The following is a 25177-nucleotide window of genomic DNA, read 5'->3' on the forward strand; positions in this document are numbered from 1 at the left end:
GCCACATGGGGAGTGAACCAGCAGATGGGAGATCTTCCTGTCTCTTCTTCTCTATGTAAATCTGCTTTTCCAATACGACAAAAAAGTAAACCTTTATAATAATAATAATAATTTAAAAAGTGGTAGTTGCAGCTAAGTCAGTTAAAGTTTCACTTCCCCAGAAAGGCTTCCCCACCCCCTGAGCAGGTCATGGATTTTACTGTCCCTAGGGGGCCGGGGGCCACCTATAAACAGACCCCACTCACGTGTTTACGCTCTCCCACCAAGCCTTCCCCACCATGCACCTCCAGTTTCCCACCTGAGACACCACGGATGACTACATCAGCATCAATAACAAAAAACTGAGAGGGGACCCTGGCGCTGGGCACAGAGCCTCCTGCCAGGTAAGCATGCCATGTGTGAGTTCCAGCTGCTCAGCTTCTGCTCCAGGTCCTTGCTAATGCGCCTGGGCAAACAGCAGGAAAGACCCACCTGGATGGGCATCCAAGCTCCAGGCTGTGGCCCTGGCCCAGTCCCGGTCACTTTGTCCATTTGGGAAGGGAGTCAGCCAGCCTAAGATCTCTCTCTCTCTTTTCCCGCCTCCCCCCACCCCCAACCCATCTCTGTCTGCCACTCTGGCATTCAGTTAAAATATATATATATTTAAAAACCAAAATTATACTTTTGTTGAAGGGAGTGAGTTGACGCTGAAGTTGAACCACGTCCTTTGCAATTCAAGCTACAAGCAGAGTCCCAGTCTCTCCATTCACCGAATCGGGGTCACCATGGCACCTCTAGCCCAGCTCCTGCCAGCGATCCCGGCGGTTAAAGGGGGGCGCCTCGTGGGGCGCGGGGCACCAGCCCCAAGCCGGCCCTGGGCCGCTGGAGCTCCTGGAAGGTCCGGCACAGCCTGGGCGCGCGCGCCGTGCGCCCGGCACCCGCGGAGAGCGAGGTCCCCTGGCCGTGCGTGCGCGCTGCGTGCGTGCGTGGGGAGGCGGGCGAGCGGTGACTCAGGCGCGCCGCCCCCGATCCTCTCGAGGGGGCGCGCACGGCCTCGGGAACCCGCGCGGCGCCGCGTCCATTTTTACCCCAGCGCCGCTAAATATAGGCGCGGCGTTCGAGCCCGGCCCGAAATAGCGGCCCCCAGATAAGGCAGCCGGCTCAGCGCTTCCGGGGAGCGGAATAGGGGGGCGGCAGCCGGGGAGGGGCACCCTCACCCCGGTCCCAGGCACCTGCACCCCTAAGGCCTGGCCTTCCCCCTCCATTGTCAACCTGCTCCTTCATCGCTCTCCTAATTCTCCCTCCCAAACCCGCCCCTTCCCCTCGCCCCCAACCCCGTCAGGCCCGCATGCCCTCCGCTCCCTGCTTGCCCCGAGTCCCGCGGCTCTTTGCCTCCCTAAAGCTGTGCTCTGTCCCCAGGCCTGGGCGGGATACTGGACCAGCTGGCCAGGGTGCAAGGCTGGAGGCTGCGGGCGAGCCTGGTTTGATCCATGCTGGATTTCAAGGACCAGGGTTGGGGCTCAGGCCGAAGAACAGATGGAGACAAAGTTTCGCAAAGTTGTGAGGCCGGAGTGGTCGGGCTCCACCAGGGTCTTCCCTCCTACCTGCGTCTTGGGCATTGGGCGCAGCAGCCCCAGGGGGTGCAGCACCCTGCTGTCCGGGGTTGGGGGGAAGACTCGGGGTCCCCATTTGCAGTTGCACTCTCCGGCACAGCCCTTCCCACTCTGGAATCCCATGCCTCCCGCTGCCCGCTCCAGGAGCCAGTATCTGCGCAAGGCACTAGATTTCACTTAGCACAAGTTCATGCTGTCTGCATTCTTCTAGTAAGGGGCATAAGGAGCCCCCTCCTCCAAGCCGCCCCACGGGGGAGCAGGAGTGGAGTGCCCAGATGTTGGTTCCAGGAGAATTTACACAGAAACGCTGGGCAGTGGCTGGGAGGCAGCCAGCCAGCAGTGCTGGGGTTACCGCACTCCAGCCACATGCCCCCCATTGCTAAACCCTCCAGGTTGGAGGGATGGGAAGAGGCGGGTAAGGTGAGGGTGCTGTACCATCAAGCAAAGGACTAGAGCCTGGAGAATCTTGTGAGGCCGGAAGGAAGAATTGTGCACTTAGAATAAAGGAATGGGGGCCCGCACGAAAACGTAGTGGTTAAGGTCCTCACCTTCCATGTCCGTGATCACATATGGGCACCGGTTCTAATCCCGGCAGCTCCACTTCCCATCCAGCTCCCTGCCTGTGGCCTGGGAAAGCAGTCCAGAACGGCCCAAAGCCTTGGGACCCTACACCCACGTGGGAGACCGGGAGGAAGCTCCTGGCTCCTGACTTAGGATTGGCTCAGCTCTAGCCATTGTAGCTGCTTGGGGAGTGAATCATCGGACGGAGGATCTTCCTCTCTGTCTCTCCTCCTCCTCTCTGTATATCTGAGTTTCCAATAAAAAAATAAATAAATCTTTAAATAATAATAATAATAAAAGAATAAAGGAATGGGGGCGCTGGGAAGTCAGCGCAAACCAGCTCACTGTGAAGCTGGCAGCAGGGCCCTGGGGAGCATGGCAGACCCTGTGCAGGTGTGTGCTTTAGAGTAAAAGCTTTCTGGCTGCTTGTGAGGTGAGCAAGGGGCCGGAGGCCTAGTCCCTTGAGGGGCGAGGAGTGCGCGCTAGGAATGTGGAGGCGAGTCAGGGTTTGTGGGAGCGGGGCGTCCTGGAGTGAGACCCCGGGGTCTCACCTGGTAGGAGGGTGGCAGATGGGGCCGTCCATCCTGAGGGTGAGAGGAAGCAGGTGTGGGGGAAGGGCAGGTTTCAGCTTCGGTCCATGTTTTATTTACTGAGCGAATTGTTCAGAGAGAATCTGCTTCCTCCCTCCCACAGCCCGCTTAGGGCTCTCCAGGACTCCCTCTAAGGTCCGGCTGGCCGGATGCATCGGGTTACCATGACAGCCCAGGATGGCAGGGAGCCATCACTCAGCACCTGTGTGTACACCGAGCTCCACAGCTGGGCCCATTTTCCTACAAGGAAGACTGAGGCTTGTCTTGGCACGCGTGCCAGTTTGGTTTTGAAGGCTTGTCCCAGCTGAAGACAGGGAAATGGATCAGATCTGAGTGAGATTAAGATCAAAACGAGGGCCCGATGCAGTAGCCTAGCGGGCAAAGTCCTCGCCTTGCACATGCCAGGATGGCCCATAGCCTTGGGACTCTGCACCCACACAGGAAACCCGGAAGAGGCTCCTTGCTACTGGCTTTGGATCGGCACAACTCCGGCCGTTGCGATCACTTGGGGAGTGAATCATCAGATGAAAGATCTTTTTGTGTCTCTCCTCTCTGTATATCTGACTTTCCAATAAAAAAATAATTTTTAAACACATTTTTATAAAAAGATCAAAGCATAGGGCCGATGCCATGGTTCAACAGGTTAATCCCCTACCTGCAAGTGCCAGTATCCCAAATGGGCACACTCATGTCCCAGCTGCTCCACTTGCAGCTGCTTGCTTATGGCCTGGGAAAGCAGCAGAGAAAGGCCTGCACCCACGTGGGAGTCCTAGCAGAAATGCCTGCTTCCCGGCTTCCAGCATTTTCCTGGAAGCTCTTGCTCTCCCTCTGTCACTCACTTTTTCTCTATAACTCTTTCAAATAATAATGAAAGATCTTGAGACAAAGGACAAAACCCCAGGGAATCGGGGTTGGGGTGGGTCTCATAATTCAAAGAGGGCTGCCTGGAGGAGGAGTGAGAGTAGTCAACGTCTTCCAGAACCTTCTGATGCAGGGCTTGGGTGGGAGGCAGCACAAGCCCGCAGGAGGCCAAGAGCCACTGACAGTGGCTCCGGCACTTCCTCCCCAGGCCGTCAGGACCCCAGCGCTGTGGGAGAATGACGCTATGATATCCTGGGGACCTGGCTAGGTGATGGCAGAGCCAGCTGCGCTGACGTCTGAGTGATTCTTCTGTTAGCACCAGTCATGCCCAGTGGGGGGGGGGGGAATGAGATACGGGAGGAAGTGACAGGCCACGGGGGAGGGGGATGCAGCAGCTCAGGCAGCAGCTGGAGGAATGCACGGGATGGGGGGTCCCCAGAGGGCTGGGGACTAGCCAGGGTCAGGCTGCCAGGACGTTGTCACAGTCAGCTTGGGATGGGGTCAGCCCAGAGGGTGCTCGGATTGGGTGCTTCCGTTCGCTCCCTGCTGTGTCGGCCTCAGCTAGGCCAGTCCCAGGGACACAGCAAGGGTGAAAAGAATGGATCAAGCCAGAGGGCTTGGGCCTCTCGGCTGCACCCTCCCGGCCACGCTCAGCGCAGTGAGACGCCCGGTGGACCTCACTTTTTTGCTTTCCACCGAGTTTTGGGGACTCTGGCCAACACGGTCCCCCCGCCCCAGCCCAGCCGTTCGGGCACTCCGGTCGACCGCTCGGGCGGAGGGGAACCCGGGCCAGGGCAGCAGGCAGCGGCCGGTTACATAACCGCCGCCGTCGCGGTCCCGCCCCGGGGACGGCTCCGGACGTCCTGGCCGCGCTGGGGACAATGGGCGGGGAGCGCGGCGGCCGCCTCCAGCCCTCTGATTCAGCCGCGTTTCCGGCCTCGTCTCCAGGGTCCCCGAGTCCCCCCAGCCGTCTCCCCTCACCCCTTGCCTCCTAACTCCCCAATTCCCTCCAGTTCCAGGTGCCCACGTCCCCCCTTTTAGCCCACCCCTCCAGCTCCTTCAACAACCACCTCCCCGTTATCTCGTCCCCCGGTCCCCAAGTCCCTTCCTCAGTTTACCTCAGCCCTGCTTCTCACACGGATCCCCTTAAACCTCCCCAAAGTCCAGACCCCAATCCGCTCTGGTCTCGTGCCGGCCCCTGCCTAGCTCACTCATCCCCAGTGACCCTCTCCCCAAAAGCGGCGGCCTCGCGGACTCCCCGCATTCCCCACCAGGCCCTCCCGCTCCCACGCCCGGCGCCCGTTCCCAGGCCGCCCTCCCGCGATGGCCCAGAGACCCAGTTTGCGGCGACAAAACATTGGTTTCCCGGGCAACAGGTCCCGCCCCGCCCCGGGGCTGCCGCGCGCGCGCGCCTCCCCATCCGCCAGCCAGCCGGGGACCTCGCCGGGGCAGGGCGGGCGCGCGGGACCCCGGGCCTTCTTCTCCTCCAGAACCTGGGGTGTTGGGGGGCTGGAGGGGGTGCAGCTCAGAGCCTCGCGGACCAGGAAAGGGCCACGCGGAAATAGCGAGCTCCGGGGTCAAGAGCGAACCTACAGCCTGGCACCTGCAGCCATGCCGTCTTTAGAGACCCCGGAAGGGGTGAGCATGACAGGAGGTCTCCTAACATAGTACGATGAGACACAGGCAATCCCCGGACGCACGGGGACAGGGCACTCCATCTCTGGTCGTCACTGGTTCGGTTCCCATCCCAGGGACTTCCCCTCTTCTTCTCTGTCAGTTTCACATCTGCTAAAGTGAGGACGGTCCTACGCATGGCGCTGAGCACACAGAGCTTTGGTGACGGTGTCACCGATGCCCAGACCTGCCACCGCGGCGGTGGGCGCGGGCCACTCCTCCACCAGGTATTTCCTGAGCACCTGTTATGCGCAAGCCCTGGCACGCCCAAGTGGAGGAGGTCGAGCTTGGTAGCCTCCCGTGCTTCCTCCTGGGACAGAGGGGGAAGAGAAGTGACCAAGCAAGAAGCCTGCAATTCACAAACGTAAACGAGCCAAATAGGGTGTAACAGCACATTGGCGCTGTCGGATCCTAGGCCAGAAGTGGGTGAAGGAGCAGCAGCATGTTCAAGGGCGCCCAAGGCAGGAACCTGTCGAGCCTGTTGGAGGAGAAGGGAGAGGCCAGCAGGCAGTGCTGGACCTGTGGAGGGGGCTGGGAGTGGCAGCAGGTGTGGGTGGGAGCGACTCAGAGCCCTGATCTGCATGCAGGGCCTTAGGGAGCCCCAATAGACCTAGGACCTTGAGAGGGTCCCGGAGCCACCAAAGGGACGTGTAAGCTGACTCAGTTTTAGCTGCATCCCTCCTCCGCATGTGGGTCAAGGGTTGAGGCCTGAAGACCAGACACAGAGGGACAGGTGCTGTCATGGTCCAGGTGGGGCCTGGTGGGAGGGAGAGGGCCAAATGCAGCCTGGCAGGTTATTGGGGGTGTCAGGGTGTCCCCAGTGCTGGCCGGGATACCTGCTGTAGGAGCAGGCGGGCAGGCAAGGTCCTCCCCGGAGCTCCGAACTCTGAGCATCCTCCTCCCACTCCCTGGGCCCTGCAGGGACGTTGGCAGGCCAGCCAGGCCTGCAGCAACCTGTTCAGCACAGTGGCACAGACACCCAAGGATGTGGCCCTGCCTTCTGGCCGATGCTATTTCAGAAACACAACCTCTCTTATCTACTTTTTTTTTTTGTCTCCATCTCCACCCATACTTGCTATCTGTAACCTTTGCTTTTATCTCTCTCCCGCCTCCACCCTCTGAATCTTGCACCTGCGTGGAATGGTCCCTGGCCTTGGCCCACTGGAGACCCTCCCTCACCAGGTGGCTGTGCACCAGCCTCTGGGGATGCCCAGGGTTGACGTCCCCACGGTGGGCACGCGACCTGAATTTTTGCAACTCCTCCTTGCTTAGAGGCAGTGGTGCCACAGCTTGGCAAGCTTGGGCGGAGCGAGCCAAGTCTCCTCCCTGGGCCTGCCACGCAGGACGCACATTAAACACCTTTATATAACCTGCCCTCCGCGCAGATGCTCTGAGCTTTTACATAACATGGCTGGTGAGTCAGGCGGCAGACATGGGGCGCTGACATGGCATGCCCAGTGAGAGGGGACCCCCCGGCCCCACCCCAGCACCATCGGTGTCTCTCTGAAAGTGACGGAGGCATGGAGGGCCATCGGTTTTGGCCAAGTAGAAAGGCAGGCCCATGGTCAGCTGCTGTTGCGGCACAGTGTGTTAAGCCACCACCCCCTTCCCTTGTGTTGCTGCGGCATCCTGAGAGTCTTAGCCCCAGCCCCCTGTTATTGTACCTGAGAAGGCAGCAGATGGTAGCGCCCATGCTGGGGCCCCAGCCACGTGTGTGGGAGAGCCGGATGGAGTCCTAGGCTCCTGGCTTCAGCCTGGCTACAGCAGCCATTTCTTCCTCTCTGTCGCTCCCTTTCTCTCTGCCATTCCACTTGTCCAATTGATCTTCTCAAAAAACAGCGCCAGGCACGTGCCTGGGGTCACACGATGGAGTCCCAGCAGGGCAAGGATTCTGACCACAGCAGCTGGCACCTCACCTACAACTCCTTTACCACCATGCGGGAGACCCCACCGGCCCTGGCTCAGCAGCCCAGGGTGCTGAAGGCACTGTGCGGAAGCCAGCTCCCCCAGATGCCCTCTCGCTGATGCCAGCACACAGTGCGTCAAGCATACATACAGCTGTTCAACAGCATGTGGCAGCCTGTGTGGTCCAAGGCCATCCCTGGGTTCGGAAACTTTTTGTTGTTGTTAAGACTTACTTATTTTTTATTGGAAAGGCAGAGTTACAGAGAGGAGAGACTAAGAGAGAGCCCAAGTGGCCACAATAGCCAGAGCTGAGCTGATCCAAAGCCAGGAGCCAGGAGCTTCTTCTGGGTCTCCCACACGGGTACAGGGTCCCAAGGCTTTGGGCCATCCTCCACTGCTTTCCCAGGCCACAGGCAGGGAGCTGGATGGGAAGTAGGGCTGCCGAGATTAGAACCGGCACCCACATGGGATCCGAGGCGCGACACGCTGGAGGATTAGCCTGTGCGCACGGCGCTAGCTCCTGTATGGAGCCTTTTTGTAAAACAAGACTTCAAACACCAACAATTATGGAGCTGGGTGATGTTATCGTCCCTACTTCAGGAAGGAAAGAGCCTCACAGGTCAGGGTCACAGAGCGAGTACTTGAACCCAGGTCTCTTTATCTGCATCTCTGCCACCTCCTGCCATGTGCCTGTGCCCACGCAGGTGCACGCATTGCTCAACACCTGCTTCCCCTTCCTATTCCTTCTCTGTCTCCGGGGTACGGCCTAACGTAGCCTTCAATTCCCTAATCCACTCTCTTCACCCTGTGTAACGCCTCGGTCCTACCAGAACCGGCTAAAGGCAGGCGCCTGTTGGGACAAAAAAAAAAAAAAGTTCCTTCCCCTTTAAGAAAGCGAACAGTCGGCCGGCGTTGCCTAGCAGCGCCGCGGCGGTTGCCGAGCAACATCAACAAACGATGCGGCCGCCGTCTCCGTGCGCGCCCTCCCCCCGCCCCTGCCGGACGCCCGCGCAGACGTGGTGACGCGACGCACTGTGGCACGCCGTCGCTTAGCAACGGGCGGGCTGTTTGTCCCCAGCTCGGCGGCGAGGCCGCAGCAGGGTGCAGCGGGACCGGCCGGGGCGGAGAGCGGGGCCCGACCGGGAGCCTGGGACGCGGTGGGGGTGGGGGAGAGCCGAGACCCCCGATGGCCGAGCCCCCCGATGGCCGGAGCCCCCCGATGGCCGAGCCCCCGATGGCCGAGCACCCCGATGGCGGAGCCCCCGATGGCCGAGCCCCCGATGGCCGACCCCCGATGGCCGGAGCCCCCGATGGCCGAGCCCCCCGATGGCGGAGCCCCCGATGGCCGAGCCCCCCGATGGCGGAGCCCCCGATGGCCGAGCCCCCTGGATGGCCGGAACCCCCGATGGCCGAGCCCCCCGATGGCGGAGCCCCCCGATGGCCGAGCCCCCCGATGGCCGAGCCCCCCGCTGCCGGAGCCCCTCGGACCGCCTCCGCTCGGGGAGATCTGTCCGTCGGCGCCCCCTCCTCCCCGACGGGTCTGTCGGTCCGGAGCTCATTCCGACACCCCCTCCCCAACAGTCACAGCCAAAACAGGAGGCAGGTGCACGTCCGGCCCGCCGTGGCGCCCCCCGCCCGCGGCTTCGCCTGCCGAGCCCCCGGGGTCCCCGTCGTGGGAGACGCGCCGGACGCGCCTCCCTCCCACCCCGTGGCTGTGCCCGGTTCTTGCCTGTTTCCCCCCTGAGCCTCTTCCATCGGACGGGCGGCCCCGCGGCGCTCCCTCCCTTCCCTCCGGGATCTGGGAAGCCGGCCCTGGCTGGCTGGGAGGGTCTAATAGCTCAGCCCCAACACCCCCGATGCGGTGGCTCCATGTGACCAGGGCTGGGGCGAATCTCCGAGCAGAACAAGTCGGGTGTGTGTGGTCAGGAGTGACAGTGCTACCTGGGCCGTTTTCCCCCCACAGGGGCCAGCGGGAGACAGCCGGGTTTCCCTCTCCATGGCCTGGGTGCTGTGTGTGCGTCGGGAACCCTGCAGGACACAGCCGTGTGTGTGTGTCAGGAACCAGGACACAGCCCTGTGTGTGTGTCGGGAACCCTGCAGGACACAGCCCTGTGTGTGTGTCAGGAACCAGGACACAGCCCTGTGTGTGTGTCGGGAACCAGGACACAGCCGTGTGTGCGTGCGTCGGGAACCTGCAGGACACAGCCCTGTGTGTGTGTGTGTGTGTGTGTGTGTGTGTGTGTGTGTGTGTCGGGAACCCTGCAGGACACAGCCCTGTGTGTGTGTCGGGAACCCTGCAGGACACAGCCGTGTGTGTGTGTCGGGAACCAGGACACAGCCCTGTGTGTATGTGTGTGCGCCCGCCACCTCCCACAAGGACTCCTCAGCCACCGTGTCAAGCACAATCCTCTAATGACAAATCCGTTTAAATGTTTAGGGTCTGTCTCCCTCTCCCTGCAGGTTCCCCCGCTGGCCCCGTCGCCAGCCCCACTCTAAAGTGCAGGCTTGTGAAGGTGGAGGGCAAGGCAAATGAGGGGCAGAGCTTGGGGGGGGTTGGGAAATAGTGGTGGAGTCACTGACAGGCCTGGGAATGTGCAGAGCCGTAGAGAACACTGCGCAACTGCCGTAGTAGGCTGACTGAAAGTCAGACCCTCCAGGGGCCTGGTGCAGTAGCCTAGTGGCTGGGGTCCTCCCCTTGCACGCTCTGGGATCCCATATAGGCGCCGGTTCTAATCCTGCTTCCCATCCAGCTCCCTGCTTGTGGCCTGGGAAAGCAGTCGAGGACGGCCCAAAGCCTTGGGACCCTGCACCCACCCCGTGTAGGAGACCTGGAGGAAGCTCCTGGCTCCTGGTTTCAGATCAGCTTGACTCTTGCCATTGCAGCCACTTGGGAAGTAAATCAACAGGTGAAAGATCTTCCTCTCTGTAGATCTGGCCTGCCAATAAAAATAAATAAATAAATAAATAAAATCAGACCCAAGAAGGACTTCTTCCAAGAGCCGGTGTAGGGGCTGAAGTTGGAAGAAGCTGGGGCTGGGTGAGGGCTGCTTGGAAGAGGAACGGCCAGCCCCAAAGCCCTGGTTGCTGGTGGCTGGTGGGAAAGTCTGAGAACATGGGACCCCCCCCACACCCCCGTCCCTAAGGCCTAGAATGGGGAACCTGGAGCAGAAATGTTGGAATGGCTGATTGAATGAATGCATGACGGTTGTAGCAGAAGGCAGGATGGGCCTCTGTGGGTCTGTCCCTCTAGACACAGCCTGTGGTTCCCACTGCTCAGGGCTGCAGAGAAAGGGCGTGCAGGGGGAGGCGGGGCAGCGTCCGAGGCCGCCCGTCCTGGACACAGGCCCGGGGGTGACTGCAGGGCCGGGTGCTTGAGTCACCCCGGAGAAACCCCGGCGCATACCTGGCCGCTGACATCACCCGCCCAGGGCACCCCCGGCGGCTCTGATTCACTGATTCAGCCACTGGGGCAGGCACATGGCCCACTGTGACCGTGACCCCACAGGCATCTCCCCACCCACCCTGGCTGGTGGCACAGGGCCTGACTCAGGACAGGACGGGCTTCAGCTGGCGACCACCCGGCGGCAGGCCAGGCCCCAGCAGGAAGGGGAGCTTGGGGGAAGGGAGACCCATGGGGCAGCCACCGCGGAGGAGGAAGCACGTGTGCCTGTGACAGGAGGCTGCGGCTTGTGGAGAGCGCCAGCGGGGCTGGGCTGGGGGCCGCGTGTTTGCGCAGGGAATCACGAAGTTACAAGACGGCAGCGGTAACCCATGGGACAGCTGTGACCTCTCTTTGTTGTCACATGTACACTGGGGACCCCAGCGTGGGGAAACCCCGCTCCTGCACCCCACAGCAGCCTGCAGGGCGGGCAGGGCTCCAGGACTCGGTTTGCTTAGCTGATGAATGGCGGCGGCAACACTCACCGTCACTACCAACGCGGACATTGCCATGAATGATTTATTTCTTTCGTGTGAAAGGGAGAAGAGAGTTAGGGCGGCTTCCACGGGTGGGTTCACGTTTCAGAATACCCACAACAGCCAGGGCTGGACCAGACCCACGAAAGGAGCCTGAAACTCCATCCATATCCCCACATGTGTGTGGCAGGGACCCCAAAACTGGAGCTGTCACCTGCCCCCCCCTGCCACCCCAGGACTAGCAGGAAGCCGGGACTAGTATCCCAGCATTCTGCTACATACAAGTTTGTGGCAAGTGTGCTCTGGCCCTGGGCAGACCTGCAGCCCCAGCGCAGGGCTATTGCCAGTATTTAGGGAGAGGGAGGCAACGAATCCAATTCTAAGCTCTCTGACTTCATTAAGGAGATATTTAAGCACCTACTGTGTGCCTGGAAGCATGCTGGGGACACAGCAGTGACCAGGACAGCCTCAGTCCAGCCCTCATGGGACTCAAGGCCCAGGTGAGGAAGAGGCGACTCTGTGTCTAGTAGCAGAGCTGGTCAAGGAGACTCCTGGGTAAGGACACTGGTCGGAACCTGGAGGACTTTCTGGAGGAGGGGATATAGGGCTAAACCCTGGAGAAAAGCATGGGGGCCAAAGAGCAGGCTCATGCCGAGGCCTGAAAACAGGTGAAAGAGACACCAGGCATTTGCAGCGGGGACGGGAGATGGAGCCAAGGTGGAGGTCACCAGCTCCAGCAGTCATGCCAGCCCTCACCGGCCCTGGTGAGAAGCTGGAATGGAGATAACAGGGATACCAGCTAGGCCCAGCTAAGAGTTCCACAATCTGGGTCACTCCGCTACCATGAAACTCCAGGAACACCCCCTCTGGAAGGCCTCCAGGATTGCCCTAAGTGGCCCGGCCGGTCAGTGTCACTCATTGCTCAATGCTGGTTTCCGTTAAGCAGGTAATGACACCCTAACAGCCTGGCGTGACCTGCCAGAGGTCACCTGGACTCAGCAGGACGATACACACCTGCCTTCCTCCCGCTGTGCCAGCTCCTAGCCTGGCAGCCAAGGAAACTGAGGAACAAGGTAGCAGGGGTTTTGGCTGAGGGGAGGACAGACACATGCCCAGGCCTGCCTTGGACCCACCCCAGCTCACAGGGCCCAGCCTGCCTGGACCCTCGCACACGCCTGCCCAGCCTACGTCCACACCGGCCAACAGACATGCATGTCGCAGCGGAACCAGCTCCCAGCCCTGCCACTCCACTTGCGGTGTGGCCTTGGCTGACCAACTTCCCCCCTCGGGTTCGGGTTCCACCTCTGTGAAATAAGGGTTCTTGGGGACTGGCACTTGGGTGCAGCATATAAAGCTGTCACCTGCAGTGCTGGTTCGAGTCCCAGCTGCTCCACTTCCCATCTAGCTCCCTGCCTGTGGCCTGGGAAAGCAGTCAAGGACGGCCCAAAGCCTTGGGGCCCTGCACCCACATGGGGCCCAGAAAAGGCTCCTGGCTCCTGACTTTGGCTGGGCCCAGCTCCAGACACTGTGTCCACTTGGGGAGTGAACCAGTGCATAGAAAATCTCTCTCTTTGTAATCATTTTAAATAAACAAATAAATCTGATTTTTTACTTTTTAAAGCAATGGGTTTATTTTATCTGAAAGACAGATTTACAGAGAGAGAAGAGAGACGGAAAGAGGTCTTACATCTTTGGTTCATTCCCCAAATGGCCACAACAGCTGGAGCTGGGCTTGTCTAAAACCAGGAGCCAGGAGCTTCTTCTGGGTCTCCGCCCTGTGCACTTGGGCCATCCTTGGCTATTTTCCCAGGCACATTAGCAGGGAGCTGAATTGGACACAAATCCGCACCCATATGGGATGCTGGTTCTGCTGGCAGAGGCTTAACCTACTACACCATGGAGCTGGCCCTAACATTTTTTTTATTTGTTTTCTTTTAAGATTCACTTTTACTTTTATTTGAAAGACAGAGAGGAGAGATCCATTCACCAGTGTCTCAAATAGCTCCAATAGCCAGAGCTGAGCCCATCTGACCCAAGGGCCAGGTGCTTCTCCTGGGCCTCCCATGTGGGTGCAGAGGCCTAAGCACTTGGACCATCTTTTGCTGCTTTCCCAGGAGCAGCTGGGACTTGAACCAGTGCCCATGTGGGATGCCAACTTTGTGAGTGGAAGATGAGCTTACTACATCGTGCATCGGCCCTAAGGGCTCTTAAAAAGAAAGTTCTTATCCCCAAATTGAGAATGAAGCAAGTGAAAGTGCTGGGCAGAACTGACTCTGGTCGCTGTCCTGTGAAAAGGTGACCATGGTGCTCTGTAAGAGCTGTGTGTGTGTGTGTGTGTGTGTGTGTGTGTGTGTGAGAGAGAGAGAGAGAGAGAGAAAGAGAGAGAGAGAGAGAGAGAATACCTACCTGCTCATCACTGCAGCAGCCCAGGGGTCCCCTGTGCACTTTGAGGTCCATCCCAGCCTGGCCTGGGATGGGTGGTGGTGCATGGCTGAGTACAGGTGTGGGTCTGCAAGGCTATTTTCGTGTGGCCACACAGGTCACTGCTGTGGGTAAGCGAGTGTCTGAGTGTCGCCTGTGGCCACGTGGGCTGAGTCTGTGCTGGCGGTTCTGTGGCCGGAGGTGCTGAGGATGCACTGGGCAGGCCAGGCAGGTGCCGGAGGGTCTCCCCTGCTCTGTGCCAGGGGCACTGAGGGGCCTGTGTGGGACGGCGTGCTGAGGGTCACTCCCTGTCTGATCCTGGGACCGAGTCACTGCTGGTGGTTGCTGTGTCATCTCCCAGTCCTTGTCCCTTCCTCCTGACTGGGAGCAGACAGAGGGGGCGTGAGGGCCACGGGGGCGGGGGTAGACTTGAGGCTGGGCCTGTGTAAGGGTGCCTGTCTCCTAGCTGTCCCTGCTCACCCCGTATCCCTCCAGCCTCCGTCTCCTGGTCCCTTCCCAGTGGTCAGGGTGGGGAGTCACGATGCTCCTGGGACTCAGGTCACTACTGCCACTCACTGCTCAGTGTCAGAGCCACTTGGCGACCCTCAGCTCGGCCCTCCCTGGCTCTGGAGCTGGGCCAGGTTGGATCCTAGGAAACCCTGGATTTCAGAGGCAGCTGCTGGCACCCTGGGTAACGTGGGTGGGGAGTGGTTAAGAACTGGGGGGCTGTGGAGTGAGAAGTATCCAAGTCCCAGCTCTGACACACAGAACCTCGACTTAGAGCTCAACTCTGAAGTCGGAGAGTGGCAGGAGGCAGGTGGCAACGAAATGGCTCATCTGACTAATCCTCCACTTGCAAACACTGGGATCCCATATGGGCGCTGGTTTGTGTTCTGGCTGCCCCACTTCCCATCCAGCTCCCTGCCTGTGGCCTGGGAAAGCAGTCCAGGACGGCCCAAAGACTTGGAACCTGGAAGAGGCTCCTGGCTCCCAGCTTTGGATCACATCAACTCAGCTGTGGCCATAGTGGCCATTTGTGGAGTGAGCTAGCAGATGGAAGATCTTTGTCTTTCTGTAACTCTGCCTTTCCAATAAAAATAAATAAAATCTATAAAAACAAAATGAAGTAAAAAATAAAAACAGTGCCCTGGGGACACCGGGGGTGGGTGTGCGGGGCTTACCTATACCCCTCCACATATAGAGGGACTTGGTGAACGGGAAACACATAGCATCGACTATTAGTATTATTAATTCCCCCATCACACACACGCGCACATCCCTGTCTCTGGGTTGTAAATTTGGAAAGAGGCGGCAGGCATGACCTACAGGGAGGACGCTTGGCTCCCCTCGGGCTCCCATGCACTCCGCGGCCCCTCCAAGTCCCCACATTCCCTCTTTTTGCAAGGAGAGGGAAAGCTGAAACTCCAGGAAAACGCTGGGCGAGCTGGCACGGCGAGCCAGGGGGAGAAGCTGGGCGCGTGCGAGGAGGGGGTCGCAGGCCCCAGCCCGGCGCTGCACCCCTGGAACAGGACAGCCCGTCCGAGCGCGCCCGGAGCCAGGCTCACACGGAGGACGGCGCTCTCCCTGCCCGGCACAGGGTGCGCGGCAGGGCTGGGGGCGCACGCCGTCCGCGGGGGGCGCTTCCCGGGCCCCGGGTTGCCCCCGATCTTCTCACCCGTGCCCGGGTCAGTCCCGGCACCCGTGCGTCCCCGGCGCCCGGCAGTGCGCAGGCGCAGCGCGTTCCGCAGGCGAGAGCAAGCGAGCGAGGGATTCCCTCTGACGTCATTGCTAGGATACCAAACAAACACTCGGCCGCGCCGGCCGAGCTCCTTATATGGCTAATTGCGTCACAGGAACTCCGGGGGGCGGGGTCGGGATCCCCTCCCGCCGCGCGCCTGAGCCCGCCGCCCCCCGCCGCCCCCCGGCATCCCGAGGGTCCCACGGGGGTCCAGTCGGTGGTCGGCACGGACCCCTCCCCCGGCATGGCGGGGTCCGGCCGAGAACCGAGGAGAATTTGGGGGAGTTTGTGGCGCGCCGGGGACGTGACGTCAGCAGGGGGGCGGGTCCGCCGGAGTATAAATAAGGCTGGCGCTTCTGGGGTTCATTCATAAGACTGAGCGCCACAGCCGCGGCGGGGACACGCGGGACGGACACCTCGGACGGGCTGCTTGCAGAGGGACGGGCGCCGGCGAGACTGGCCTGAGTTTTGGTTTTTATTTTGTTTTTCCGCTTTGTTGTTGTTGTGATTGTTATTCTCGCGGAGAAAGTTTGGCGAAGGATTCTTCTCGACATTTCTTCCTCGTTCTTTCGGAGCACCGACTGACTTTCTTCAGACACTCCACGCCCCGCGTGGACCTTCCACCGCCCCGCGTGGACCTTCCACCGCCTGGACGCACGGACTCTTCCCCAGCCGGGGGCGGGGGACAGCAACCTTCCGGCGCTTCTGGACCTGCAGCCCGGAGGGGGCACCTCGCGTCCCCCCCGCCGCCCAGAGGAGGACTGTCCGGCCACTCTGCTTGGCTCGTGGCTCCGGACCGATCGGCGGACGGGCGCGGCCCCCGTGCAGCCCCCTGCGCCCCCGGACTCGCAGCGAGCTAGCCCCCCACCCGGCCAGAGCCTTGGCTTCCCGGCGACCTCAGCGTGGTCACAGGGGCCCCCCTGTGCCCAGGGAAATGTTTCAAGCTTTCCCCGGAGACTACGACTCCGGCTCCCGCTGCAGCTCCTCGCCCTCCGCCGAGTCCCAGTACCTGTCTTCGGTGGACTCCTTCGGCAGCCCGTCCACCGCCGCCGCCTCCCAGGTCAGTTCCAGACTACTTTGTCAAATTTGGGGTGCGGGGTGGGGAGGAGGAGCAGGCTGGCGACAGCCAAGCGGGGTACACCCCTCGAGTGAGAACAAGACTAGCGGTCGCACTTTTGCAAAACTGCAAAGAAGTCAGGAGCGGGCGGCCCGGGGCGCGCTCCCCGCCGCTGAGAGCTTTGAGGTGGAGGCAGGACGGGGCGCCTCCCCGCCAACCTTCCAAGCCCGGAGCCTGGCAGGGGAGGCAGGTGTGTGTGTGTGTGTGTGTGTGCGTGCGGGGAACAGAAATCCTGCAGAAGCTTCCAGGAGCATCCTGTCCTTTCTTTCTTGCCCTGCGATCGGCGGCTCCGGCGGCCGGGGCGCTCTCCGGCACCCCGCGGGAAGGCGGGCCTCGAACCCGGGTCCGCCCGGCCTCCGCCTCCCTGCGCCGAGACGTAACGGGGAGGGCGGTGATGGCGGGGAACCCGTGCGTAACGGCTGACGTGCTGGAATCCTCCGTCTGACGCGGGGCACGCACGGCGCGCGACGCCCCCTTCGCCCGCCCCGCCCCTGACGTCCTGAGCGCGTTCTATTTTGGAACGCCGGGCCACGTTGCTAAGGGAGGGGGCAGCCCGGCCTTCCGATTGGTCGGCGCGACGCGGGCTGCGGCCAATCAGCGTTCTCTTCCTCTGTGCCGGGGGCCCGCTGTTCCCATCCTCCGCCTGGCCGCCCCCGGAACGCGCCGGGTTCTCCCGGTGCCCGGTTGGCGGCCGCCCGAGCCCGGTCTCCCGGACTCCACGAGCGCCACGAGCAGCTCTCCGCGACCCCGCGGGGTTTGCGCGGACTCGGTCTCCCGGCTGTGGAGAGCAGCCTAGCGGAGCGTCTGCTCGCGTGCTGCGGTGTTGTTGTTGTTGTTGTTTGCGGGGGAACCCGAGGTGGCCGTTCCGGGGCATACCCGGACACTCCGCCGGGGTTCCTTCCGCCCCGGTGTCCCGGGAGCGCCCCGAGGTCGGGCGGAAGCTAGCCAACCGGGGCTGCGGGGGGCGGGAGGGACGCCGGCGGGAAGAGCCGCAGGGGCGGGGCCAGCCAGCCAGGTGGCCCGGGGCCCCGCCCCTCTGCGTTCCCAGGACGCTGATTGGCCAGCGCGCCAGCCCTTCCCTCGCCACGCCCCCCGCGAGCGTATTTAAGAGCGGCGCCGGGCTGGCGGCCGCGCGGTTCCGGCGTGTGGAAAGATGGACGTTCCTCGGTCCTGGGGTCCCGGACCCCCGGCCGTCGCCCCTCGTGCACAGCCTGAACGAGCTAGGGCGTCTCTGTCCCCTCTCCGTGCATCCACCTTCCACTGTCCCTTATCAGCCTCACTCAGGGGAGAGGCAGTTACTTGAAACGTTTTCAAACTACTGGGCCCTGTCCTTGGAGGGGGTGGAGTCGGGGGTCTTCTGACACTGTGACCCCCACCCTCTGCACCTGCAGGGGACCTCGCCGGAGCAGGTGTGTGTGTGTGCGTGCGTGTGCCTGGGGCCTAAGGCCTCTACCCCCTCCTCCCGGTGCCTCCGGGGTGGGGGTGGGGTGTTGTGGCTGCTGTGTGTGACTGTGGCTCGTCCCCCTCCTCCCCCCCAGAGCGGTGTTCTGTCACCCGCCCCTGTCCGGCCTCCTCGCCATCCTCCCTCCACACACACACACACACCTAAGAGTCACCAAACCCGGGTGTGAATCACCACCGGCTGGAACCGGGCAACCTTTTTCCCCCGAAGCCGGAGGAGGAGGAGATAGAAGCCAGTTGAGCAGAAATTTTCTCATTAACCACTGCGTCACGGCATAGTGGAAGGGCGGGTGTCGTGGCTGGGAGCCGGTGACACACGCATGCAAGCCCACTGGGCCCTGAGCTGGCTCACCAGGCCGGTGTGTGTGTGTGTGTGTGATGTGCAACGGCGGGCGGGTGTGTGTTGGTGTCTTTGTTTGTGTGTCTACGCCCGTGTGTGGCTGTGTCACCCCGTAGGAGTGCGCCGGCCTCGGGGACATGCCTGGTTCGTTCGTGCCCACGGTCACAGCCATCACCACCAGCCAGGACCTCCAGTGGCTCGTCCAGCCCACCCTCATCTCGTCCATGGCCCAGTCTCAGGGCCAGCCCCTGGCCTCGCAGCCCCCAGCTGTCGACCCCTACGACCTGCCGGGCACCAGCTACTCCACGCCGGGTCTGAGTGGCTACAGCAGCGGTGGAACCAGTGGTGGCGGTGGCCCTTCAACCAGTGGGACCAGTGGTCCCGGGCCTACTCGGCCAACCCGAGCTCGGCCCAGGAGACCCCGAGAAGAGACGGTGAGTGAGGCACCTGGGAAGTTGGCCTGGGAGGTGGGCAGGGGCAGAAGCAGGGGCAGTCACACCCCCTGGCTCTAGCTGCAGGTGGCACAGGCCTGAGGGGCTAGAGGGGCGGGCATGGGCTTCTCAGCATGCTCAAGCCTCTTTCCCTCCCACTCAGCTCACTCCCGAGGAAGAGGAGAAACGAAGGGTTCGCAGGGAGCGGAACAAGCTGGCGGCTGCCAAGTGCCGGAACCGTCGGAGGGAGCTGACTGACCGGCTGCAAGCGGTGAGGCTGGGCCCTGGGCTGGGCTGAGGGTGCTGCTGCTGCAGGGGGCTGTCTCCCCATCTCTGTCCATTCGCCCCCACCCTGCCCCTTCTTGGACCTGTTGCAGGTGCAGCTGCCCTAGGTGGCGCTGGCCACACACTCAGATGGGCCACACGTCTGTGTCGGCTCCTGTTCGCCCCTCCCCACCAGTGATGACCCAGGGCTTGGCATTGCCAGCCTTTGCCATATCCTGAGACGATGCCTGGGCTGGGCTCCCCAAGAGGAGCTTCCCGTTACTTCTCCCATCTCTTCCTCTCATTGCTCCCTATACCATCCAGGAGGGTCTGCCCCAGCTGCTGCCATGTTCTAGCAGTCTTAAGGGGTGATGCCCCCACCCCTAGCCTGGCACTCCTGTGGGAGACCCCCTTACGTGGCAATATTGGGGGTGAGGACTTAGTATTCCTTGAAGAAACTGGCAGCTTCTCCTCTTCCCTGTTCTGGGAGAGAGCGGTGTGTGGGGGCTGCGGACAGCATTAGAAGGAAGTTGCTGAAAGCGTGTGAAATGCCACGGGGCAGTTGGTCATTCACTGCACAAACCTGGCAGTGCTCCCTGCACACCGGATTTCCAGGGACCCCAGGGCCTGCTGTAGGGCTGCGAAGTCAGGCTCCATGGAAGCCTTGTCCCATGGCCCGCAGTGTGCTGCAGAGTGGGGGACTTCTCTCCCACCTGCCCCGCTCCACGGGGGCCTGGGTGGGGCGAGGCTCTGTTCCTGGTCCCTGGGCAGCGCTGGGGAGGGGGATGAGAACCCTACTTGTACAGTCACTCACTGGCTTTGTCCCCTCCCTCCCTCCCTCCCCCTTCCGCCCTGCCCCTGCGTGGTGCGCCGCTGCTGCGCTGCTGCTGACCACCCCCCTGGGGGTCTCAGGAGACGGATCAGCTGGAGGAAGAAAAGGCAGAACTGGAGTCAGAGATCGCCGAGCTCCAAAAGGAGAAAGAGCGCCTGGAGTTTGTGCTGGTGGCCCACAAACCGGGCTGCAAGATCCCCTTCGATGAGGGGCCCGGGCCGGGCCCGCTGGCGGAGGTGAGAGACGGGCCGGGGCCAGCGCCCGCTAAGGAAGATGGTTACAGCTGGCTGCTGCCGCCCCCGCCACCACCGCCCCTGCCCTTCGAGACCGGCCAGGACGCGCCCCCCAACCTGACGGCTTCTCTCTTTACACACAGTGAAGTTCACGTCCTCGGCGACCCCTTCCCCGTTGTTCCCCCTTCGTACACTTCCTCGTTTGTTCTCACCTGCCCGGAGGTCTCCGCGTTCGCCGGCGCCCATCGCCCCAGCGGCAGCGACCAGCCTTGCGACCCCCTCGGCTCGCCCTCCCTGCTCGCTCTGTGAACTCTTTAGACACAAAGCAAACCCGCCAGGCAGAGGGACTTGGAAGAAGACAGAAAGAGTTGGGAGGGGAGATGTGCTGGGGGCATGGCCAGCTGGACCCTTGGCCGCAGTCGCCCACCCCGGAGGACCGCCCTATTGACTGTGCTGCCTCTGATGGCTGCACGTGCTTGCACACAGGACTTGACCTGAGAGCCGGTGACTCTGGGGACAGGGACTGGGGAGGGTGTGGATGGTTGTGGGGTGCCTTGTGTGGCCCCCTACCGCTGGTTCCCACCCATCGCTGTGGCTGCGTGAGCAGGTGGTGGGGTTGTGGGAGGTGGGGCACACAGCCTGTGTGAGGCTGGGGGTTGGCTTGTGTGTGCTGTGCAGTGGGCAGTGGGGTGGGTGGACTAGGGGCTTTTCCAGAGCTGTCCAACAAGGCCTTGACCCACCCCCACCTACCCCCTCCTTTTCCCAGCCTCTCCACTTGTACCCTTCATGGGAGCAACCAAACCGGTTTGGCCTAGCGCCCCCTCCCCTCCCAGACCCCAGCTTTATTTATCCCACATTTCCAGGGGCAGGGGTTTTGATCCTCTTAGGCGGCCCCTGACCCCCCAAGGGGGACACTGCTGAGGCTCTGCCCCCTCCCCAGACTTAGTTTAAAATGTGAACTGCCTTCCCGGCTGCCCCATCCCCATCCTTGTCTCCCAGAACAACACCCAGCTTGGCTGGGACCGGGCTGTGCGGGTGCCCCGCCCCAGGACCCCCTGCCCCCGCCACCCACACTGCCTTGTTGGGTCTCTGGTAACAGCAGCAGGGGCCCCGCGGGTGAGCCTGGCCTTGATACTGTGAAATGCACGGCGTGATTTTGCGCAGGGAGCCAGGGGCAGCATCCCCCACTCCCTGCAGCCTCCCCTCCCTCATTGGGAGTGGGTGTCTGTCTGCCCAGGACTCTCAGTGCCCTGGCCGCCCTGGCCTTCCCCTCTTCCTTTAAGGCTGCCACGCCCACACCCACCCCCAGCCTAGGAAGCCCGTGGCACCCCGCATGCCTTTGGGGCTGAGGCTCCTGTGCCCACCCCGTAGGGGCCACTGGGTTCCCTGGCGGGTTCCTCCGTTCCTTCTAACTCTCGTGAGGGTCAACCCGGAGGCAGATGTCTTATTTTTTAACCCTCTGTGGGTGCCCTCCCTGGCCGCCACCGCCACCGTCCTCCAAGTTGCATGGGAAACATTCCACCCGCCGCGTCCGTCCGTCCGTCGCCGGCATTGGCCTTGAGTCCCCCAGGCCCGTCCTTAGCTATTTATCCCGTCCCTGGTCTCCGAAAGGCACTTATATCTATTATGTATAAATAAGTATATTATATATGTGTGTGTGTGTGTGTGTGTGTGTGTGTGAGTGTGTGAGTGTGAACCCTGCGGCAAGCCCAGCTGGGGTCCCCCATCCGGCATGCAGAGTGTGGGGCCGCTTGGGGAAGTAGCCGCAGCCTGTCTGTCCCCAAGCATCTCCGCCTCTTGCGTGTTTTGTTTTGTTTTTTTTTCCTGCCACTCTGAGCGTCCCTCATCCTCCGCCTGTCTGGAGCCGGGGCACGGGGCTGTGTGTTTCCACGACTTGTACCCTGGACAGTACTGGGTGTGAGCAAGTGTGTGACTGTGGGTGGGGCTGCCCTGCTGACCACAGTTCATGGACTCCCCAGGCCTCGGCGATGCCCTGCTGTGTTCGTGATTTCCTTTGTTTTTTTTTCTATCTTTCTTTCTTTTTTTTTTTTTTTTTGTATTTTGCACCTGACCCTGGAGGGGCTGGGCCGCTTCCCTCCCCCACTTGGTTTTGCACTGTCGCCAATAAAAAAAAAAAGCTCTGAAAAACACACCTGCTGGGTCACAACGCCTCTTCACTAAGGATGCTGGCTTTTCAGCAGGAGGTAGAGAAGTTAGGGGGCTGGGGAGACCCCCCCCCAAGCCTCAACACACACACCTCCAGGTGAATCAGCCTGCTGCGGGACAGAAGCAAGCTAGACTCTCGGGTGGACTTCCACAAGCTCTTTTTGTGGGAGCTTCCTGGGACAAAGTCCCCTGAGGGGTCAGAAACCTTGTAGTGACCGGGATGTCCGATGGAGCCAGAGAAGGGGCTGGACCAGCACAAAGGCAGGATGGATGGCGGGGTGGCAGCTGTCTTCGGACTGTCACCACTTGCAGGCATGTGCCCCCCCGCGCCACAGCATACCCTGAAGACCGGTGCCGTTGTGCCTTGCCCACCTGCATGGTGGGTACATGAACGTGCACTGGACTAGGTCTAGTCAGGAGTGAAGAGAGGGTTGGAACTACAAAGTACAGAACGCGCAGCACTTCCCTAAGCGTTTCTAAAAGTTTTATCTTCTGATTTTCCCTTTGAGAAAGAAGTCTTCTATGAACTCGTTCATTACGTCTATTCCCCTCGTCCAAAAAAAAAAAAAAAATTCTGCAGCAGCCAGGACAAAGCCAGCACTTGGGAACCCCATCGGGGTGACAGAACCCCAAGTGGGTAGCAGGGACCCAAGGACTCCCAGAACACAAATTAACAGGGAGCTGGACTGGAAGCAGGCCCGTCTTCCTAGGTCAGGGCTGACTGGAGCGGGGATAGGGCACAGCAGCTGAATCTGACTCGGCATAGGAGCCTGTGGACTTCCTAGAGGAGGGGGCATTGGGTCTGTGTGCACGGGAGGGGCTGGGAGCCTGGGAGCGGGGACTGGATGTCAACAAGGGGCTGGCAGGGGTAGACACCGCAGGTCCTGTGCAGAGGAGGTAGGGGCTGTTCCCGGACCCCTGACCCTGGCCTGGAGCATGTCCGCTGTTCCCTGAGCCAATGCCTCCCCTGGTCTTCGTGGAGGCTCGCACTTTCCCTGCACAAATCGCTAATCAAAAGAAAACACAAATAAAAGCAGGGTCCCATGCGGAGGCTAGACAGAAACAGGGACCTGCAGGGGTCTTTGCCAAGCCCCAGGTGCACACGGAGCAGGGGTCCCTGGGGACGCAGGGTGCAGAAGTGTGCCCTAAGCCCATGCGGGGTTTACAAACATTGCAAAACTATGGGAAAAAGGTGGCCTCAGCGCCCGAAAGGTGGAATTGAACCACTCTGTCGCTAGACAGCTACAGGTTTGAAGCCTGCACCCCAGACCACTGAGGATCATCCGGGCGAGTGACAAGCTGCCCGCGGCGCTATATAAAGCTCTGAAATCCGGCCCTTTTAGGGTGATGGCATCTTACTAGATTATGACTTGATCAAGCCAGTTTTACATTGATCAATTCTGTCCTTTTTGCACCACCACGCATGCCATTTCGAATCGCTCTGTTTTCTGGATACAGTCTGAATTATCCTTATTCTAGAAACAGTCTCATTTACATAGCGCCGCGCATTCTGGGAAGCAGCGCTCTGAAAGTTGGCTGTTCATTAAAGGGCCAGGAGTCCCCTCCACACTTTTTTTTTTTCCAAAAAGAAAAAAGTCAGGGTTTTTTTTGTTTGTTTTTTTGTTTTTTTTTCTAAATAGTAGGAAAGGCTTCCTCATTCGGCTTTCAGAAGGCGCTTCCAGGAACAAGTCTGGATTCTTGCAGTCTGACGATGCCCGTCTGGCGATGGGGCTGCAGCGGCACCTGCTGCTTCTTCCGTAGAACTGCAGGGACCTCGGGCACGTCCACGCGTGTTAGTCCCACGTCCAGGAGGGCAGGCCTGCAACTTGGACCCTCGCTGGCCACATCTGGGTTTTTGTAATCAGAAAATCGGACGCCCTCCAGCCCACGCGCCCGGAGCAATCAGCTCTTAACGACCAGAGCTGTTCCTGTAAAACAGGCGATTCCCTGGGGAGAACTTTGGCATCCCCTCTGGAAGACCCCCGCCGCATTAAAGGGGTTCAGGGGGGTCCAGGCTCGAAGCCCCCAGCTGCTTATCGGACTGCAGCTTCCTGGGAAGCAGAGGTCGATGGGCCTCGGGGCTTGGGTCCCTGTTGCTTCTAAGGCCCAGCCTCAGCTACTTAGTGACAATTTTGGAAGGTGACCAGTGAGTGCAAACCCTCTGTCTCTCTCTGCCTTGGTGCCTCACCCTCCTGCAGCTGGCTCCCAGGATGCAGGTGCTTCGAGGCTCTAGCTAGAGGGTGGGTGTGTGGCAGCCTCCTACGGGCTCAGTGCCCTGTCTCCGTAGCTCCCTGACTCCTTGGGCTTCAGCCTCTGCTTGGCTATCAATTCCAGGTCTAAAATAGCAAGCCTGTCACCCTATCCCCTGAGCCCGCCATCACCTGGCCTGCCACATGCCATTCTGAGCACTCCACTCCACAGATTCACGGATCCTGCAGTTCTCGTGGGTGGATCCTGTAACCCACCCCCTGCCACCCCACCACCTGGCACCCAAGAACCCAAGAACACTTAACAGGTGTCCACCTGTGTGGGTGGGGTGAGTCCTTGTTCTGCAGGTCTCAGTCTCCCCAGCTGTGTGCTGGGACAGGCTCCACTGACCTCTCCAGAGGAGATGGACGCCGCGCTGAGGTCGGCCCAGGCCGCAAGGCCGTACAGCGTAAAATCTAGTCCAGATGGGGAGACCTGGGGGTTCAGCCACTCCCGCCCTGCAGTCTCCAGGCTGTGAGGCCAGAGCATTCACTAACAAACATTGTAACTGTACATATTTCTGTGTTTTTTGTTGATTACTGGTGCTCAGTACAGCTTCCGGGGTGGGAGGCTGGGTGGGGCTTCTCCCTTTTTCTTTCCCCTTACCCCAGATACAGAAAAAAATAACAACAATAATAACGTGGAAACAATGGTCTTACACACTTTCCTGTAGCCCTTGACCCTTTGTGCCCTAATCAGCTATGTAAAGATTGTCAAAATAATTTCAAAATTAAAAAAAAAAAAAAAACACGGCATCCTTTCAAGGAGTAACAGTTCTTTGAAAAATATATTGTAGGGCCCGGCACATTTAGGGGTCTCAGGCTTGGAG

The 25177-nt window shown here is 60.7% G+C and overlaps 1 protein-coding gene and 1 non-coding gene across 5 annotated transcripts; one reads left to right on the forward strand and one right to left on the reverse strand.

The window, feature by feature from the left end:
• Window positions 1–15669: 15669 nt before the first annotated feature.
• On the forward strand, window positions 15670–20498 carry LOC121166900 (protein fosB). Of its 4 annotated transcripts, none has more exons than XM_040996232.1 (5): window positions 15670–16317; window positions 18292–18609; window positions 18770–18877; window positions 19783–19949; window positions 20079–20498. In XM_040996232.1, exons 1-5 carry the CDS (start codon window positions 16192–16194, stop codon window positions 20242–20244), a joined length of 885 nt encoding a protein of 294 aa, XP_040852166.1. In that variant the 5' UTR covers window positions 15670–16191; the 3' UTR covers window positions 20245–20498. The 4 variants fall into 4 exon arrangements, with proteins under 4 accessions (XP_040852166.1, XP_040852167.1, XP_040852164.1 ...); XM_040996233.1 differs by having other exon boundaries at window positions 19783–19938; XM_040996230.1 differs by having other exon boundaries at window positions 19783–20498.
• A 2805-nt stretch (window positions 20499–23303) lies between these two features.
• Window positions 23304–23390, reverse strand: TRNASTOP-UCA. Its single transcript has one exon. It is a non-coding gene; the product is annotated as a tRNA-Sec (tRNA).
• Window positions 23391–25177: the final 1787 nt, after the last annotated feature.

Source organism: Ochotona curzoniae, unplaced genomic scaffold, assembly GCF_017591425.1.
Source record: "Ochotona curzoniae isolate NIBS_2020 unplaced genomic scaffold, NIBS_Ocur_1.0 patch260, whole genome shotgun sequence".
Classification (NCBI taxonomy): domain Eukaryota; kingdom Metazoa; phylum Chordata; class Mammalia; order Lagomorpha; family Ochotonidae; genus Ochotona; species Ochotona curzoniae.

Bases quoted from the DNA above. Each gene is read 5' to 3' on its own strand.
- LOC121166900 (XM_040996230.1), top strand. From the start codon at position 16,192: ATGTTTCAAGCTTTCCCCGGAGACTACGACTCCGGCTCCCGCTGCAGC. The intron at 16,318-18,291 runs GTCAGTTCCAGA...GTCACCCCGTAG, and splicing joins CCACCGCCGCCGCCTCCCAG to GAGTGCGCCGGCCTCGGGGA. The intron at 18,610-18,769 runs GTGAGTGAGGCA...CCTCCCACTCAG, and splicing joins GGAGACCCCGAGAAGAGACG to CTCACTCCCGAGGAAGAGGA.